The sequence below is a fragment of the Zonotrichia leucophrys genome, chromosome 9 (assembly GCF_028769735.1).
Source record: "Zonotrichia leucophrys gambelii isolate GWCS_2022_RI chromosome 9, RI_Zleu_2.0, whole genome shotgun sequence".
In the NCBI taxonomy this organism is placed as follows: Eukaryota; Metazoa; Chordata; class Aves; order Passeriformes; family Passerellidae; genus Zonotrichia; species Zonotrichia leucophrys.
The window spans coordinates 9,043,594-9,064,752 of NC_088179.1; the positions used below are offsets into that span (position 1 = coordinate 9,043,594).

Genomic DNA, 21,159 nt, shown 5'->3' on the forward strand with positions numbered 1-21,159 from the left:
GAATCATCAGCTCTGCTGCCTTCACTTTGGGCAGGTATTAGCTCCTCTGAGGCTCCTTTGCTTATCCAGTCCTTAACTCAGCTGTCACACAGAAGAAGCAGAGTCCATCCTTCCTTTCCCTAGCAAGGCTCTCCTCAGCTTCCTGCCTCCCCCAGCACAGAGGAGCCTGTCCAGGGTGCCCTTCCCGCTGAGATAAGGGTCACCAGCACTTCCTGAAACTTTAATGAACTTGAATTACTCCAAAATAATACAAAAGATGAACTTTGGTTCAGGCTTCCAGCTGGTCCTCATCCAGTTTACTCCACTGAGTGTCTTTTGTCCAAAAGATTTTCATTCCTAATATTATTATTAATCCTCATTTATTGCCATATCTCTGGCAGATAGGTTTCCAGAAACAATACTAAAATCACTGTATTTTCTCAACTCCAAGGCATTAAAAAGTTGAAGCACTGAAATAACAAATAAGCTACATCATTCACACAGAGATATGAACCAAAATAACAGCAAACAACTGCAAAGAAAGACTCCCCTTTCTCAGATCTATTTTGGATGCAAATTCCTCTTGTAATGGGCAATAATGAAACCATTCAAATGTGTAATAATGCTTTGTCTTGTAGTAAAGTACAAAGCAAACTTCATTAGCATCAGTGTGACTGTAAAAGATTTCCTACCTTTTCCTCAACATTTCTCTATATCTTCAGTTAAAGATGCCAAATAATTTAAGATGATTATAGAATTGGTTAAGTTATGGTAATATGAATAAAGCTCCTGTGCTGCTTTTAAATTCAGAACTATAATGTGTAAGGTGAGAAGTATTATCCATAGCTCAAGGTATTCCAAGAAGAGGGGTATTAGGCCCCAGGAAAACCACAAGCCTTGGTTCACATTTGTGAACTGCTGTACCCAAGTCATAGAGTCAAAATAAGAATGCTGAAGCCCTTCAAAAAAACAATCCATTATGTAAAGTAGTCTATTAAGTGTTTAATTGCCTTCTGCTCTGCTTTGTGGGACATGTTCATCTGCTCCCAGAAGTTTTCAGAAATGTATAAATATCCAGATGGGAAGAATAATGATATTTGAAATCTCTGCTCCAGTTCAGGAAAAAAACTATGCATTCTTTTTGCTGCAGAACCATTAGTGTTTAATTTTCCAGTGGGGGTCACAAGTTCTATAGTAACTTTAATTCTTTTTCCTCCATTTCTTCTGGAGTTTCTTATTTCCCTTTTAGATCTATTAATTTTCATGCTTCATTTGCTTTGGTTTGAATTATGATATACAGCAATATGTAAAAAATAGCATTGAACAAAACAAATTCACTGCTACAGTACATCATGTGATCATCAGAAAATGCATTTCAATAGTGCTTTGCTAGAAGCCATAGAAAGATACAAAATTTCAGTTCCTAAAGCGCATACCTTCAACTAACACAAAAGACACCCCAAAACAGGCTGAATATTTACTTTGCAGCAAATAATTGACCATACTGTCCTTCTAAAGTAATACAGTCTAGCAACTCCTACCAAGGAGGATCAAGGACTTATACTTTTGTTTCTCACACTGGCATTTTTTCCACCTAGATTTAGAGAGGAAAAAAAAAAAAAAAAAAATCTCATGCAAACATGAAATTCATAGCAAATTTCAGAGAATGAATGCTTCCCTTCAGCTCAGGACTTCTGTCTGGGAGCAATGCTGACCTGAACAGAGTGCAAGTCAGAAACACAATCTTGACTTATGCCAGTGTATAGATGAATGATTGTATAATCCTGACTCAGGCCTTTTGTTTAACAGATTGGAGAAAAAGTTTCATTAACAAGTCAGAAAGCTCCTTTTGCTTGAACAAGCTGCATCAGCTGCATATTATGCCTATGCTAAGGTTAAATTCTGAAATGAAACTCAACCTTTTAATAAAATCACTTGTTTCATTTATAAACCAAGACCCCTGTGATGACAGTGACACTGCCATTGAGGAACTCTGTGCAGCCCAGACCAGGACAGGGATCTTCTGACACAACTGATGTTTTACAGCTTGGCAGAGTGGAGCTAAGAACCTCCCTACCTCCCTTGAATGGCTTGTGGCACTTCTAGCACCTCAGAGTTCCTGGAAGAACCACTACAATAAACTCACAGAAGAAAAACCAGAGGATGTCAGCCCTGCCCAACAGCCAGCCCCTAGGGTAGGACCAGAAACAATCCTGCACTCTGTGACCACGTTACAGGTTGGCACATGGGGAACAGGCAGCTAATAGCTCAGGTACTGGGGAGAAGAAGAAAAATCATGGCTCCTGAAGAGGGTCACAAAGAGCTCTATAAATTTTTCTTTTTAAATTTTAATATTTTCATGTAATTTTATTCAAAACTTGGAGACCTAGCTGGTGTACTCATCTTCTGAGGCCAACAATGAGGAGATTTACACAGTTAATATCCCACAGCACCCAGGCAGTGCAGGTAGACAGGCTGATGCTGCTTTTCATGAGTCCAGTGTTAATCCCCAGCAAGTCCCCACCACAGTCTGTGACACCCTGAACAGAAGCCAGTTTGGGTTTGGGCAAAGCCAGCAAGATCAGATATTGCACACTGTCCTTCTGTGGTCAGAATGCTCTCTAGGACATTGATTGCACTGAGTGGCCCCACACTGGATGTGTTTTTTTCAGATATGACTGTCAAAAACCTCCTAATGGGACTGTGAGACTACAGCTGAGGTGACAGGGACTGGACACCACATTCACCTTACCTGCATGGTCCAGGCTCTGCAGTGGTGTGTGACTGCCCCCAAAAACTGCCCTGCAAAAAGCTTCATGCTGGACAGGTGGAGCAGATCACTGCACTGGGGGCAGGGACAGACAGCTGCTTTTTACTAGCACCTAACAAAGACCACAGAAAGCACCAGTGATCTCCATCCCAACCCCTTTGTCAGAGACTGAACATTCTCTCCTCTCCTCCTCCCCTATCAAAAAACTCCCAAATCAAACCAAGAGGTTGTATTTTGGAGTTAAATGCTCACTATTGATCCATACACATATAAACATGTCCTTTCTTTTAAAAAAAAGGAAAAATATGAAACCAAAACAATGTAAAAAGAAAGGTCAAAACAACTGAGTTAGAAAAACTACATCTACAGCAACCTTTTGCAAAGCCATTCTAGTATTGAATCAACTGAAATTGAATCACCTTTTTTTTAAAGAAATATGACTCCACCCGTGGTTTAACAGCTTAAGCTGATACATCAAGCCTTGCATGCAAACACTCCACAAAGCCTTTAGAGCAGCATTTTGCCCACACATCCATACAGCTCACTCTGACCAGGCAAAGGGCTGGGAATCCATCACAGTTAAAACGACATCAGCACACAAGGTGAGCTCTCCAAGGCAGGGGAACGGTGCCCCTGCATAAATATCCATGAGAAGCAGCCCTTCTATCTGTCAGAGCTCTGCTAACAGATCATCCAGAGAGCACTCCCTGATGTCAGAGCCTCTGCCTGTGTCAATCCATCTCTGTTCTTCCCAGGCAGACTGGGGTGCTGATCTCAGCAATTCCTCCCTCTGTGCCTTCACCTTCTCTTTGTGCCCCAGCTATCATCAGTGCACTCACACACACCACCTTGGCAGAGGCTGCTGTGTCTCTCTGCCCTGGATGCAAGGCTGAAACGGCCCCTGCAGCTCAGCTGGTGGTGGCAGGAGCCATGCACAGGTTGTCTGTGCCTGGCCAGAGAATTACCCAGAGCCAAAGGGGTCCCTGATGGAGTGAGGAAAAGGCCTTGGGAGAGCCCTTTGGCAGCTCCCAGCCTGATCACCCACACAGCAGCAGATAGTCACTTCACCATCTCAACCTCAACACGGGCTGGCTGCTAACTTCCACACCCCAGAAGCCACTTGCTACGTCCCTTTGCTGAATTTACACCTCCTAAAGAGCATCCTGCTGTCCTCCTGTCAGGGAAGCAGGCTTGGCTGAGCAGAGGCAGCCCCTCCCTGTCCCACAGCCTGAGAGCACTGCTCCTCCTGCACACCCCATCCTGCTCCCAACCTGCCCCACCACATTTCTGTCAGCTCACCCCACAGCATCATTCCAGCAGCTTCCCAAGCTGGAAACCCACCTGGCATAAATAATGATACAAATAACAAATAATATAATACATTCCTCTGCCAAGGCTGAATGAAAATGAAAAGGGCTCTGGAGAACCTAATGATGGTCTCATTTACAGACACCACCACCCCAGCTCTCCTGCTTGCTGCCGTTCCTCTCCTGCCCCATCAGCCCTGTGGGCACAGAGCCCCGGGGAGCACAGGGAGCAGGGCACTGGTCCTGTGCCATGGTGCTCCCAGCTGGTGCCCTGTGCCAGTGCCAGGCTCCCCAGGGTACTGCAGCCCCACGAGGGCACAGCTGGGCACAGCCTGGGCACAAACTGGCCTGCACCTACCCTGCTGCTTCTTACACCAGCAATCAGACTGCAAGAATAAACTTCCCATTAGAAATGTTGCCCTGCTGATGTGTACAAAAGCAAAATATGCAATTACTTTAATTTCTGCTTTAGCGTTATCCATTGGGAAATTTCAAATAAACATTACCCCATCTACTCAGGCTGGAATCAGCCCTTGATAGCAACACACATAGTGATGAAGGGACCTGAAAGGTGAATAAATAACTTAATGATCTGACTTTATAGTATCTCCAGACACAAAAATGCAGCTGTGACTTTGGCTCCTGTCGCTTGCTTTTCTGAATGTAATTTTAATCCTTTTTATTCAGGTCTATGCTACGCTGCAAAAATGATTTTTTCTTTTTCTTTACTAAGAGAAACCTCAGATCAACACATCTGGTTTATAAAGAGAATCCACATTTTCACCCAATTTTCCAGCAGGAATAACTGAAGCAAAAGGAGGTTGGGCAACTCATTTACTCAAGGTCACAACCAACATCTACAATGCTATAATATTGATATAAAATATCCTGGAATCCTCTCCTTTTCTTTTCTTTTTAAACACTAAAACACACCTCCATATATGTGCAAGCTGATTCTACAATCATTATTTTGTTTGTTATAATATATTTGTAACTTACAATCAATGTCACAAACCCTGTATACCCTATTCTAGTGCCTGTGGGTATCTTAAGCAATTGAGAAAACAGCTGCATGTAATAATTCATCATCTGGATCCTATAATTGAAAGTTAATAATGGCATTTTGGAAGAGACAGAAAGCACACAAATTTCAAAAGCAAATAAGCAAGATTATTTTCTCATTTTAGAAAAAAGAGGTGTGAAGTATAAAACTCTGCAAGTCATATTTACATTAATTAAATCTGGTGTGTGGAAAAGAGAGAAATACAATTTGTGTCCTTTTGACATTGCCCTTCTCTTTTTGTTCTCCTGGAACACGGAAAATAAAACATCATCAAATTGTGCCAACATCTGATATGGTATTTCTCACTCTGACACAACTTTCTGTGAACCCAGAGAATTGTTTCACCTTTCCAGACCTTTGAGTTTAATTTCTTAATTAAAAATTGCTTATCCTAATTGAGACATTAAAAAAAATGCAATCTTCAGTATTACCAAAATAAGAAGGCAAAAACCATAAGGGAAATACCAAGTGCCAGTGCTTAGTGCCCCTGAGTAAGCCCATGTAAAGTCATTAAAATTACATGTAACCCAACCCTGACCAAAAAAAAGAGATATAACGTAATTCATCAAATCGTACTCCTTCAGTTATCCCACTCCAAATTTCAGTTTTTGTAAGCATGGTTAGGATTTAAACCACATTTCTGCACCTGTGTCTGCAGGTGCTTAGGTAGAAGTACAGAATGTGGTCACTGGGACAGAATTTCTCCTGAACACCCTTTCAATCTGCACTCATGCAGATTCCCAGCCTGACACAGCACAAGCATATTTACCAGTTCTCAAGACTTTTCTCTCACAAATTTTTGCAGTCATCCTTCAAGCCTACACATTTTGTGGCAAGGAAATTCAGTTTTAATGTTAATTCAGTACATTTTTTCCCCAAAACATGTATCCCACAAGTTTAATTTGATGATCCCTAGTCCATCCTCTCTCACTTTTCTGAGAAAAAACTGCAAGCAAAGCTTACATGCCTCTGACCACTCTTGATTTGTATGACTTTCATCAACCCCCTCATAGTTATTTCTCAGGTCAGTCCAGGTCCACTCCTTATGTACAAATGTAGTCATGGACTAATTTTGCAGATTCTCCTCACCCTTCTCTGTAATATTCCAGTTCCTGTAAGTCTGTCTGAATTCTGTGAGGTATTAAAGGCCTCCCAAGAAGTTTCTATAGAACTCTTCTGTCCAAGGATAGACCAAAGAGCAAAATTTATTTGCAATTTCTCAGTGAACTGGAAAACAGCTCCAAAATGATATCATTTTTAACACAGTAAAGCTGCTCTAAGCTTCCAGGTCCCAGCCCCTGCAAGGGAGAGAGCTGAATCATAGTGATTCCTCTTCCTTCACCCTTTCTGGATGATTTTCTCCAGTGGGATAAGCCAGTATTCCTCCCCTTGTGTTTCTCCCTCCTCCCATATTGTGCTCTTTGTATCCAACACACAGACACAATTGTTTGCACCTTCACTCTGGCCTGATATCAACCCTGAGCTGGCCACTGACAACTGACTCTGTACCAAAAAGTCTTTTTTAAATTTGGAAATCCTGGGGGGTTTTTAATATGGAAATTCTGGAAAGTCCAAAAAATTCCTTTTCACTGGGAAATTGCTTGAGCATCATGACTCTTGTTTCTATTAAGTGCCACTTGAGCTGGAAACAAAAGAATTGGTCAGAAAGTCAGAAACTAAAAGGTTAACTTCTGATTTCCTACAAATACACACAACAGCCAGGCATAAACAAGTGCCAGAAAAGGATGTGGATGGGAAATAAAGCAGAGTTTGCTGCAGTTCCTCCTCACTCAGCTCCTTGTTCTGCCTGAAACACTGCAGACACGTCCTGACTGTAGGAACAAAACCTTTTTTGAAAATATTTCCAAGAAATACAGTTGTCTTCTGAATGCATTTTACAAAACACAATGTTTAGCCACCAATTCAGATTTTTTCTTCAGGCTCATGTAACTTAAAATTGCCTTTGAGTTCTTTTAAAAAAGAAAAATTGGCAAGCACTTAGCACGTACAAAAGCTTTTGGCAGCTTAAAAATACTGTGTAAAGAAACTTCTCAGTGGGAGCTGGTACAAACTTTTATGTCAGCTCATCTCAAACATTTCATCTGGGCAGGTCTGCTTTGGTGCATTCTTCAAGAACTGGCTTTTTTAATACAGTGAAATGTTTCAGAATTACATTTTATTCACTGACACAGTTTCATTTAGATTCAGAAAGGACAGGCTAAAACATATTGGTTTAATTCCAGGCTTGGATTCACTTTAATATTTTATATAAAAAGCAGAATTAAGCACATGTTAGTAAACATTTCTATTATTTCCAAATAGTTCTTTAGCTCAAACTGTGTTTATGAGTATTCTGTATACTTCCATACATTCTGCTAAAACATTTTGCATTTGCAGAAGAGTTTGAGGAATGAGCATGCTGTCTGTCAGAGCTGCTTGGTCAGAGGGTTTCTGAACAAAAGCAGGTGACAGATGCACAAACACTGCAGTCACGAGTCCCTCCCCAGGTGACACCTTTGCTGCATTGTCACCACACATAAAATCAGGTGCTGCAAGGGGCAAACAGTCATCACGAAGAATCAGCTGCATCATAAACAACAAAATACACTGTGTATCTGAAATACTGGAAAGTGCAAAGCAACAGTGAATGTTTCCTGCTGGGTGCACCAGATTCAAGGTTAGGATTGCTTTCCCTTTGCCTTTGCCACATGTGATGCTCACATTCATCTGGAGGATGTCCTAGGGAGCACATGTCCAACACCTGGGAGCAGACAGCAAATAAAGGACTTGGTTTCTTTCCCAACAGCCCAGTTAAAGATAAAAGGAGAGCCAGCTGCAAGGTTGAAAGGCCAAAGGAACTGGACATTCTTGGCAACAAACAAAATATTAGGTAACTGCTTAGATTACTGGACCTCAAGGGCTGTGCCCTTCTTTAAAACCAAAGAGCTGGCAGTGGACAATAGCTGGAGGAACTGGAGCACTGCAAAAGCCAACAGAGTCACAGGTGGGATGAGCAAAGTCAGGCTCAAGCACCACCTGGCAGGTGGAGAGACCAAACAGGCAGCTGGGTGCATTTTCTGGGGAGCTCTAGGGAGGTGAGCAAAGCTCTCCTCAAGCTCATGGGAGAATAAAGACAGGGAAAGGGCTAAGGCACTGAAAAGGAAGATCAGCTGTGTGAGCAGTTTTTATTCTTTAACTTCAAGCCATAAAAGAGAAGGATCCAAAAATGAGAAAGAATAGGCCAAATTCCAAGAGCAGTTTCTCTCAAGAACTTCCCTGTAATCTCATTAAAATCAGGTCTCCTATAGTGATGGCTGCAATGAATGTTTGCACATAATTTACTAATGGCAGAAACATCTCAGACGATGGGGGAGCATCTGGTTCCAGGAGTCCACATTTCAGTAATTAATCTCTTTACTGCTAAGGCTTATACTCTGCACAAGCTAATTTTAGCACAGAAGTCACAACCTGTGGAAAACATCAAGGTAATAACACCAAACCCTTACTTGAAACGCCAAAGAAAGTGAGGAGTGATTGGTGGCATGATATTCAACTCCCAGCATCCCCATTTCAGAGTCAACCACTGACTGATCCAACCAGGCCACACACATTTTCCACTCTAACTTCATGATTTCTTTTTTTGGAGTGAGAAACATGCAAGCAGCACAGAATTAAACTTCTGATCTGGTTTACTGCTGTAAGTCAAAACCTTATTCTGCTGGATTTGCACACATTTAACTGAGAACTGAATCTGGCTGACTCATCTGCATGCAAGTATCCATACTAATGAAAAGAAAATGAGCACAGCAGTTGACAGATGAGAAGTGAGGAAAAACAAACACCAAAGACTCGAAGTATTCGATTCAACTGGCTCCATACACTGTACTCAGAGTGATCCCTGAGGCAGAAAGTCCAACAAACATCACAATGGCTATTTTTCATCGAAAACCACACACAGAGAATCTATTATTTTTTAAGCAAACCACAAATTGGCAGTAATTATTAACAGACAGCAATTGTAAAGTAAGATATTGCACATCGTTTCTTTCTGTTTGGACAGAAAATAACATTTTGTTCTGAAGAGGCACCACATTAACAGGATAATGAAAGTACATTTTATAGAATATATTTAATTACAGAGTTTAAAATGAGAGAAACAATTCAGCCCCAGAAAAATGAAGTAATCAGTTTCTGTCTGACTGTAAATGTGTGACACATGTACAGCTACCACACCTTGGCACAGGAGATCATGGCCCATGGTCTGAGCCAGCTTCAGCTGGACTGGACTTGGAATAGTGCCTTGAGATGATGTCAAACCCTTGCCACCCAAAACATCCTGAAGAATTCATGTGACTTGCTTTTTGATGCTGAATCCTAACCCTTTCACTATTGTGGTATTCCTCACTCCAATCACTAATTCAAGGTGGAAGCCTTAATTATTCAAGGAAGTGATTTAAAGCTGAAGGACCAGGAATGGTTCCCATATTTCCTTGACAGTCCATTTTCCTTCATCTTCCTTAGCTCCAAACGCTCTGAAGATAACAAACCTGCTCCTATATAGTTCTGATGGATGCAAGAGTATGAAGCATGGAGATAAACGTTCAGAGATATAGCTCTGTCTCTCAAGAGCAGTGAAACTTTGCATCATGCTTTTGTCTGAAATGTGATAAATTGGCATTCTGGTTTATTTAAACTAGGTTTAGAACAAGTGTACTAAGATTGGTGCTGTAAGGAAGAAATTTCATGGAAGTGGAAATACCAGGAACAGTTCTCCTGCACTCCATACAGATTTTCAGTCCAGGCAGGGGAGGGGAATGGAGCATATTTATGATGAAGTCAAAGCAGAAGATGATTTTACACTTTAGGAAGGGGGAGATGGAAGAAGGACAAGGGAGAAGAATTTAATATCAGTGAGGAAGAGACAGACTCACACTGAAGTAAAACCAAAGCTTTTGAAGAAAACAAGGTGGGAGGAAAAAAGCAGCATTAGAATATGATATATCAGCAGAGTAATGGTGGGTAGCCCTCCAAAATCAAGTACCTGACCAAAGTTTAACAGCAGTGTGCCTATTGAATCTCAGATGAGAAGACATTTCCCTCTTGGCTTCTCTCTCATCACTTAACTCTTGCTCTCTTACACACTGTCTTTGCCTCGACAGCCCTCCCTGTAAGCAGCTTTTCCTTTGGCAGTACTTTCGGCTGGCCAGTGCTCTCTGAGGGCCCTGGTGTCTTTATGGTTCCCTCCTGCACTCAGCACACCTCTTACAGGGCACAACTGCTTCCAAGCCAAATCAATATCCCATATTTGTGGCCAAAGGCCTGAAATGGACTCTGGACTCAGCCATATGCATTTAAATCCAGTTCAGTGCTACTCTGAGGATTCTGTATTGACAACAGCAGGAAAAAGAAAGCCCAGCCCGGCTCTCAGGGCTGCAGCCAGCAGTGAGTTAAGGCCAGGGAGAGGCAAGGGCTGAGGGCTGGCACTAATATCACTTTCTGAAAGCATGAGCTTAATATACTGTTCCTTTGTGCTCTCCTGGAAGCAGCTGCAACTGCCCTAATTCAGCCAGAGAGACCCAGGCTGCCAGAGCCTGGGCCAGGGACAGCGAGCGCACGGGCAGATGTGAGGGCTGCTGCCACCATGCTGCCACTGCCCCTGCTGCCACCACGCTGCCACTGCCCCTGCTGCTGCCACTGTCCCTGCTGCCACCACACTGCCACTGCCCCTGCTCCAAAATCCCAGACTACACAGATCACTGGGATCTTAACTCCCCTACCTCCTCTGTGTGACAGACAATCCACAGAGCAAAAGGATGAAGGGAAACACAGAAAGCTTGCATTTGCTAAAGCCCATGAGAGCTGGAGCCAAGTGAACTGCAGAGCATCGTTGACAAAACGGTGACAAACCAAACATGTGTGCACAGCTCTGTCATGTGCCTGTGCCTCAGCACTGTGCCTGCAGGTGGCCAAAGCCTGAAAAACCTGACTTGTCTTTTTCCTGCTTTTCTTGGGCAGGTTTGTTTCTTTCTTTGTATTCTTGACTTTAATCAAGTTCCCCTGCCTTTCTATAGGTCAATTTTCTTCTCTCTCAAGTAGTATTTTGAACATACATCCTAAATTGGGATTTTTGTGAAATGCATAAATCACCTTCCCAAAGCACTCCCAAGAACTGAGAATTACAGACTTTCTGTGCCTCTTTAATTTATATCTTACTCTTTCAGGTAGGCATTGCTTAAAAATAAATAGCTTGCTTCTCTCTTTTTCCCTAGAAAAAGAGAGAATAAATTCCTCATATATAGGAGAATGTTTTCATCACTTTATTGCTTTGAGCCCACACTCTTCATAAGCTGTCATAAAAAATTTGGTTAACACATTCACAATAATTACATTTCACACACTGTCATACCATACACATTGCTGCAACACTAATAAGAAGTGAAAGCAATATAAAACATTGCTCAGAGTACCAAAGTCAGATGGAGAAGATTTGTTCAGTGGTAAAAGGCCACTTTTAACACCAGATTTTTTTGTACCATATGCATACACTACATGGCACTGCAACACTGAAGAGTGAAAACTGACCCACATTTTTCCCCCTCTGTATATAACTCACTCTACCCAGAGCCTCAGCTGCTGTCTGAATGGGTAAACACCAACACAAAGCCAACATGCTGCTGAGGAGCAGCAAGGGACACTGTCCCTGGTGCCCAGGGGAGGAAGGGCTGGCAGTCACTGCAGTCACTCACAGCTCTGAGGGGCATGGGGCACAGCACACAGAGACACTGCAAAGGTAACAGCAACAGTGGCCAGAATGACTCTGAAGCAGAACTGCATTTTGTGCATCACTTACTACTTCTCCTCTTTACACACTAATGTTATTCATTTATTCAAACATGGGCCTGTTTCTGTTCCTGCTGAGGTCAAGTGCTGAAGTGGAAGTTAAGGTCAAATAAAGCTCCATATGCTTATTGTTGCTTAAAAGTGTATTACACATTGAAGCTACTGACTTGAGCTAAGAAGTCATGAAAATTTTGAGTATTTTTTTTTTCACTTTGCAAATCTTGCTTTGCAAAGACAATCCCTCCTCCAAGACATTGCAAGAACACCATTCTGTTCCCAGGCTCGAGCCTCCAAAAGGCACTGTAATTGCCCACCATTTGAGTATACACAGACACAATCCCACACTCAAAACCACTAAGTTATGAGTCAGAGATCCTGCAATTCCTAGAGTTGCCACCCATTGATAGCACTTCTGTTGTACAGGCCTTCAGGAGAGAAATGCATACAAATGAGACGGGCGCACAAAATTATTTCAACTGAAAGTAGAAAATGAACACAGACTCTACAACAAAACTTAAGGAACACAGTTCTGCAGGTAAACTTCAATATTAGATGATGAAAATTTCTCAAAGCTATGTTTCTGTTCTCTTTACTGCTTTTAGAAGAGTAAAAATTCATTTACAAACTAAGTGACCTGAGAAGCAGCTTGGGCAGCATTAATGAAGTGGATATTTCTGTGTTCAAGCTAATAAGTCAGCTCAAGTTACACTATTTTATTCAAAATGCAAAATAATTTTTACATTTTTACGGAGCTTATTACCAATGGCAGGAGAGCTGGGGGTGGGGGAAAGTAGGATCATATCCTCAAATACACTTTGCTCTTATCACACAAACCTCAGCTGGCACAGTTTGTAATAATTGCATTAATAAACCCAAAGAATGACCTACTAGATAAAGCTCAACTTCAAGTCACAAGTTCCAAATGCAAACCATCATCTTGAATGTTAGTGGCCCCCTTAAAACACCAAACAGCTCTACATAACCCATGTACTTCATTTTCTTCCTTCAGGCATCTTCCTCTTCTCCTTTTTGTTGTGGAAACAGCATGCACAGCCATTTGCATTCACTCTAGAAAGGTTTTTAGTACCTCAAACCTCATCATCTCAGTCTTATTTTGAAAGCCAATTCTTGCAGACATGGTCTTAAAGGTACAGAAAAAAAGGGTCAATTAAATCACTGTCACTGAACAAATTGATTGAACTTGTACACCATATTAGAGGTTGTTTGGACACTTATTTTCCATGTCTCTGGCACATTCCAGGATTTCATCCAAGAGAAGATGACACACCATAGTAATTGACAGAGAATTTACAGTTTTTTCTTTCTAACATCTCTCCCAGCTCTGTGGATCCAGTCAAGATCTGAAACTAATGATCTAATGATTTATCGGTCTTGCCTAAGGGTAAAATCAGATTTTTAAACTAATAAACAGAAGAAAAAAAATTCTCTGAATAAAGACATCAATCCTCACATTCTGCAAGGACCAGAATGTTAGAAATGCCTGCTGTGATGCCTAAAGGCATCACACAGTGATTACTAGGTAGCCATTAAGCAATAGCTGGAGGCTCTGCTTGGGACTTCTTCCCTTCTTTTCTCATAGAGTGCACCCAAAGAATCTCCTGTTTAGAGTGCCACTGGCAAAAACAATTCCTAGAAGAATATCCTAGCAGGATCTTCTTCTTCAGTGACTAACAAAGGAAAATGGGGCACATCCCTAGAGCTGTTTATTCACTTGAAGTATTTCAGGGTAGAATGCTGTTCTGATTCAGGGTTGCTTTCTGTATCAAGGCAACACCAAAATGTTACTTTAGCTACACACAGGACAGGCAAACTTGTAAGAATAGATCACAGAGCCTGGTGACTTCAAAAAGCTGTTCAATCAGAAGGCACAGATTGTCTCCTGAAATCATTACCAAAGGCTCATAGAGGCAGTGGCACACAAGCTACAGAGGTAAGACCATTTCATCTGAAGGCAGGCAGAGTGCCAGATCTTCAGCTGGCAGGAGCAAAAAGATCACACCCAGGCCCATCAGTGTACCTCTGGAATTCTGCATTTGAGATTTCCTCACCTCCCTTCTTTGGCACTCCAGTTACTCACTGCCCTCAGACTGAGCACTTGGGAATCTCATTTGGATCAGTTTAGCTCCTGGCATCTGCACAACGTGCATAATGGCACTGGGAACCAAACACTCTTGCTCATCTACATAGCTGCCTCCACTCTATTATCCAGACATAATCCTCAATGATCTACAACAGACCCAGGGGAAAAACGAATTTGTTGTGACCATAACGTGTTGTATTAAGGCCCAGTAGCCTCCAACTCTCTTAATCATGCTGCTCTTTCAAGTAACATGAATTCAGATGGAAACAGGACCATCCATTCTGCCACAAAGTGCTCTGAAGCAGAACTTTTTTCTCAGTTTGCCAGGTCTCCACATCACTCCTAACCCTAAGTGCAAGGTTAACGGCAAATTCATTTAGATATTTACATAATTAACTGCTTCAAAACAAAAGCTTGATGATAATACATATCCTGAAAAGAAAGATGTGTCTAAAGTCAACCTTTGCCCAGCAGCTTTCTTCCCAAGTGCCTGCCTGCACCTACCCCAGCCTGAGGACAGGAGTAGGTGCAGGCAGGCACTTGGGAAGAAAGCTGCTGGGCAAATGTTGACTTTTTTGAGTCCTCCTCCTCTTCTCAAAGGGACTGAGAGGGAGAAAATGATCCCACCAAGCTCCTGGGGAAGGGCAGCCTTCTGGCAGGACAAGCACCAATGCATCAACCACTGACAGAGAAAACCTAAGCCCCTGTTAGCATAGCTGGGGAATGAGTTTGAGGGAATCCCAGAGCCCACATCCAGCATCAAGTAACATCACCTTGACCAGAGTGTCTCCCCTCCCACAGCTCCCTCCACACTGCAGGGCAAAGCCTCACCTCCCTGAGAGCCCAGAGACCTTGGCTCTTGGAGCCCTGATCTCACAGGATTTACCACGCAAAGGAACACAACCCAAGCTGCTGCTGCGTATTTCTGGGTTTGGCAGGGCTGGCACAGTGTTTGCTGCCACAACACCCAAGACTACCCTTTTCTTCCACGGACTGAAGCAAGTTACACAGATGATCCATACTCGGGTGTGCTTCCAGACATTTCTCACTTCATCATGCTTGAAATTACTACCAGAAAGGACCCATTTATTCATTTAAATGCTGTTGAGGTCATTTATTTAACCATTAAGTGAAAAAAAAAAAAAAAAAGTTTGTTTTATAGACATAGATACTTTTAGAGCAAAGGAAGCTTTAACATCAGACTGACAATGATGAAATCAACTTCCTTCCTGCTCATGACCATGCAACTCCTCCCTGCACTGGAGAATACCCTCAGCTGATACATAAAGCACTGCTGAGATTGGGTCCTTGCTACTATCGTTGCCATGACTGCACCACACACCTCTCCGTGGGCAGCAATGCTCTGCTCAAAACAGCTGCTCAGGACAGCTATTAAATTCTCTAATGTTACCCTCTACCACTAAGTTACAGCCCTGTGTGAGATCAGAGTACCATGAGAGTGCACTTTGAACTTCATCAAATCTCTACCATTTAAATGATATAAATGAGTGTCCTGAAAAAATGACAAAAATATTATTTTGAGTGTCTTGGTAGTATTTTTATCGAGTGATAGCCACAGAGTAACAAATTATTGCCACTCAGATGCAAACCACTCCAGGGTTCTGGAAATGCTCACCATATGTGTATTTGGCAAGGAAGAGCAGTAACTAGGCAGTAAGTGTATTCCTCATTCTGAAACAGTGATTTATAATCAGGAATAACCCTGATTATTTCTATTAAACCTATAATGCTTATTATATTCCCATGACAAAATAAAAATTAAATTCAGGAAGAAAATGACTCTCAGAGACAGACAGCCTTTCAAGCCCTCCTTCATTAAAGAACAGAGACAACTCAGTAACCCAGGAAGCAGTGATCCAGCAAACATTGTGCTGCTGCAAACTGTCTGAAGCAAAGATATACGGGAGTTTATTTGCATATAACTTCATATGAATTCCAACTGCATCCTGGGTGCAAGTAAAGATTGGTTTTCTCTGTTTTGTTTGGCTTTTGTGTTTGTTTTTGTTTTTATGATGAACAGCCATAGCAAACATTTCCTAAGCTGTCTGCTGTTTGGAATTCCAATTCTGAAATAAAGCATAACCATGCTACTGGCTCCAGTGCTGCTTATCTCACGAACAAAACCCACCAACAATTAAATAGAAGAACATTTGCTTTACACAGAGCCTATGTGCAGCTTACAGCTTCACCTATAAAGCAGCATTATAGATACAGCAAATCCAGCAGCAAACTAACCCAAGTGACAAACTGCCTGTCAATGCTCTCTCTCTGCAAATATATACTCAAAGGAAAATAATAATCACATCACATCTGCAATAATAATTCTGTCACCTCTCTCTTAGTTAAAGTGTACCATACCATTATGATGAGAGTCCTGGGTCTGCTCATTTCATCATCACTGTCCAGCGGCAGAATTTCATGTGACAACTCCTCTCGTCGCCGGCGCCTGCAGATATGTGGACAGTTCCTCTGTACCACAGAACGAAAGGCTTGGAGCAGAACAATGCTGGCAGCACAACCCATATCTGCATCCTGAAGCCTACAAAATAACTTCTATGTTTATGCTATGTTTGAAAAACAGTGGCTCCTTGTCCCTGAAAACAGCCTACAGTGCAGCTGCAGCCAGCTCGCTCTCCAATCGCTTCCTTGAGCTCTGATCATCTGATCACAACCAAATAGCTTGGATGCAGACAGAGGAAAGATTTGATCCACTGAAACAGAAACACACGCAATATTACGATGCTTTCCTCTCCCTCCCTCTCTGCTCCTGAATTCGCATGAGAAAATGCACTCCCTCTCTTGTACAATCATCCGCCTGCTCCGACTCCAGTTTCATGGAACTGAAAGTATTAAAATTCCCAGTTCAAAAGAGCCAGCTGTTCATTAAACACACACAGAGGCATCCACAGCAACTGCCTGGATCAGTTTAAATACCTTCTTAAAAAAGTCATACGTAGCAAAAAAGCCAATATCTGCAAAGTTATTAACTCTCATTATCAGCACTGCTGGCTTTAAAACAGTTTGCCTAAGGGGTTTTTTACCACACACACACACAAAAAAAAAAATCACAGAGGGATTTGCCTACAATTTTTCACCACTTCTTGCAATTTTCTGAAGCAAGTTCATTTGAGTTGTAAATGTAACAAGTGGCAAAAAGGCAGAAATCTGTGTGCTTCATCCAGCTCACACTGAAACAACCACGGCTCAAGGCGAAGTAGCAGCTCTGAAATGCCCCTCAACAGTGGGGCTGTTCTGTGCTCCTACACACAACCTCCTGCCTTCACAGAGAAACATCTCTACACCTACACAGGGGCAGGGTCTCACTCTGAACCACACAGTGGTGACCCTCCCAGAGGGTGAGGAGACAGGGTTTCTCTGTGTTATCAGGCTGGGGGAAGCTGCTGCTGGCAGCCAGCACCAACAACTTGCCCCTCTGGCTCCTGCCTGGCAAGTCATTCAAAGGCAGGCAGGGATGCTCGGCAATCACATGGCTGACCTGGAAACACAGCAAGCACTAATGGCAGAGTGTGTAAGATAATAGCACAGGAGAGGAAGTTAGCACTAAAAATACCTACAGAAAATGGATTTCTCCTGCACATTAGGAAAACTAAAAATTTCCAATAGGGCTTCCAGAGCAGCTGCTTTTAAGCTAATATGTATAACTTTATTATATGTGCACCCAAAACCGTATTTACCTCGCATCAAAAGGTTTTAGTTTCTAATGAAGGCCATGAAAAGTTTTGTCATCAATTCCCACGGGGACATAATCAACTTTATAATGTCTGTTAATGAGATATTTGTAAATAATACCTTCTTTCACAATCAGAGCCAGGAACTACACTGAAAACTTTTTATGGAAGTACCTTTTCTGGGCTTAAGTAGAGTTCAATTGCTCAGCAATCTGGCAAAAGACATCATAATTCTAATTAAAGCATTTCCCAGAAAATGTAAATCCTTTAGCTCTGTCCTTTAACAGCAACAAACTCATCACCATTATTTTTTGCCCTTATTTCTTTAGAGCAAACAGCTTTCTGTGCATATGGAAAAGAGCAGCACTGGCAGGCACTGCACAACCTGGCCCCCAGCCCTGCCAATGCACCCACCTGGCTCTTCCTCCCCTTGGACGCTCCTGGGCACATCCTTCACTCCCTGGTGAGATGTCCTGCCCCCCAGAAGCAAACCCTGCAGAGGGGGCTCCTACCATGCTTGTTAGTCTGACTTCCTAATGGGATTACAAGGGCACAGTGGCACAGCTGAGTAATTCCTGCTCCAAACCAGCCATCCTGCTGCTGCTGCTATTGTTTGTGTTTTCATCATCCCCCTGCCTGCTCCAGAGCTGCAAATGACACCTTGGCCACACCAAGGCTGCACTTGGCAGCTGGGACATCTCCGTTCCTACTCCAATTCCAGCAGCAGCAATCCAGTCCTGGGTAACATCTGCTGCTGGCTGTTATGGCAACTGCTCTGCTGCCCTGGGGGCTGCTAACACATCTCCTGTCTGTCTGTACAGCATCCTCCTCCTCTCACCAGTGCTCAGCTGGGAGAGCTGGCAGCATTTTTGAAATTTGGTTTCCATAGTGCAGCCCAACACAGTCACACATGTGCACGCACGTGTGCCTGGAACAGCACCCTAGGGCTCGACCCAAAGCTTCCCTTTGTTCTCAGGGAGGAATCCCATCCATTCCAGGGGTCTTTGGACCACACTATTCTCTGCCAGTAGCCTTAGTAACTTCATTACAATTATTTGTGGATTAAGCTATTATTAGATACAAGCAGAAATGACACAATCTTGGCATTTTGGCTCTTTGGAGAGAAAAATGACACTTAGCCTGAAAGCAAGTAAACTAACAAGCCAAAGCCAGCTAAAAGTAGCCTCCAGCTCTCGATCAAAATTCAAGAACTGAAAAACAGCTAATGCACAGGGGAAAAGAAACCACTGAGGAGCTAAAAAAAATCTCTTCTGTTTTAAGAAAATCTCACAGAGGCATAAGCTATCATTGGAAAGGAAACCTCCCAGCCACTAAAAATGCCTGGACACATACAGAGTATCAACAGCTTTGTTTTGTAAAGGTAGGGATGTCATTAGCATAGATTATGTTTATACACCAGTTATCAACAGTGTTAGTTACTCTTACAGTGAAGCATTCAGCACTATTTTGTGTTAATTAGCACTTTAATCCAGAAACAAAATTCAGCGAAACCCCCTGGGAAGCAAAATACTTCTTAGTGCAAGCAACTCTTTAATTCCCCATTATGAAGGCTCTGGCAGCAATGCTGGGCTAAGGAATATGCACACTGGGGACCTTCCAGTGCCCACTCTCACCCACCACTCCTTTTAGCTATACCACATAGACACATAACAGCAGCATCATGGTTTGTGGGGACAGCCTGGGAAGGAGACCACTAAAGGCAGCTCAGTAAAGAAAAGGAAAAAAAAAATTAGACAGGCAGGACAATTGTTTTAACCCAGAGGACTTCAGTGACCCAGTCCTCAGCAGCTCCCGGGGCTGGGTGTGTGCAGCAGCCAGACTGTGCAGGAGCAGAAGTGGGTCACACTTGCCATGTCTTATGAAGTCCATGATAAGAAAGCAGAGTTCAAAGGCATCTGTATCCTCGAGCTTACAGCTATTCCAGCCTCAGCTTCCACATGAAAGAGATCCCAGCTCTGCAAAAAGGCAGCCAGGGCGTGAAGAGGGAAACTCTCTTTTGCACTAAGTCTGTAGCAGACAGTAAATGCCTTCTCCTCCAAGCACTAGCTTATTTCTCTTGCACAGCATTCCTGTGTTTCTGTTTCTGCAGGCTGTAAGATTTTCCAAAGATGCCACCAAACATTTTCTTACACATCTATTTCATACCTCATTAGCACACCACATTAAAAGCTGTTTTCCTTCCCACAGCTTACTTTATTCCATTAATTTTCCTTGCTCTTTGTGGTATTTGAATTCCTGTGATCACAATAAACAGGATACAATCTATTGGTATTTTGGTCTTCAGCTGAGGGTTTAAAGAGGCAGGCAGAAAGGCAAGTGTTGGAGAAGATCCTTTAGTGAGAGAATGACTTATCAAATTCAACACTGATCATTCTTCCACCCTCAAAGGAGGCTGTGTTCTTCTCAACAAGGAGGATGGCTGCAGGTAAGAGCCCCCTTTGTCACGAGACCTCTCAGCTGCCAGCAAGACAGGCACCATTTTGTTGGGTTTTTTTTAATATGGGAAACAAGCCTGCCTCTCTCCATGGTATTTTTGCATGACCTATACTGAGAAGCTCCACAGAAGCTCTTGTAGTGTGACAATCCTAAAGCAGCAGTGGCAGGTGAGCCCAGGAGCCCTCAAAATGAACAAGAACACCCCTGAAACTGCTTACAGCAGTGTGTTTAGTCTGGCCCACAGAAGCCTCAAACCAGTAGAAGGAACTAAAGGCAGCATAGCAGTACAAGCAATAAGAACTCACTGTTACAAATAATGAGGCTCATGCCACCATTACAAGTTACCATTCCACATACATCATATCCTGGTACAGATGATGAGCAGCTCTCCAGCAGCACACAAACAAAACAAGTGGCCAGTGCCTGTCACCCACAGCTCCACACATAGACCCACAGTTTATAGTGAAACTTCTCTTCAGTTAGTCCATACAAGTAGCAGATAAATATTTGAAGCAAGACATGACAACAAAATCACAGTCTCTGCCTTGATGCAAATGAGAATCACTCACATTTTGGTAAGTTCATGTCTCATTTCTCAGCACTTACATATTTATCACCCACCCTTTCAAAACAAAAAGAGCAGATACACATTTTCTTAGCAAAGGTCTTTGTCTCCAGTATTTATTTTCATAAAGGCTTAAAGGCACTTGCAAATAAAGCAGAGGGGAAAAAACACACTCAAGTCTGAAAGATCCTTATGCTCTGTTACTCCAAAACAAACAGAGGAACCCTAACTGGCCCCCAAGGAATGAGCATGGAGACCCAGCTCAGACACGTGCAGTACTCCAATGGATGGTCTTCATGGCAGGCAGCTTCATGAGACATTAACACAGGCCCATTAATGAGACAAACCCTCATTAATGGGCCTCTTT

At 42.6% G+C, this 21,159-nt stretch overlaps 1 protein-coding gene across 8 annotated transcripts in view; it reads right to left on the bottom strand.

Moving 5' to 3' along the window:
* DOCK10 (dedicator of cytokinesis 10) overlaps positions 1-21,159 on the bottom strand; it is a 137,710-nt gene that overhangs the window by 101,279 nt on the left and 15,272 nt on the right. For 4 of the 8 annotated variants that reach the window (XM_064721569.1, XM_064721571.1, XM_064721570.1 and 1 more), the window contains exon 1: positions 16,440-16,764. The exons of 2 other annotated variants lie outside the window; for them this stretch is intronic. In XM_064721569.1, the coding sequence (XP_064577639.1) occupies positions 16,440-16,604 (165 nt within the window). In that variant the 5' untranslated portion in view covers positions 16,605-16,764. Of the gene's footprint in view, positions 1-16,439; positions 16,769-21,159 lie in introns of those variants that run through there. 2 more of the 8 variants (XM_064721576.1, XM_064721577.1) reach the window with 2 other exon arrangements.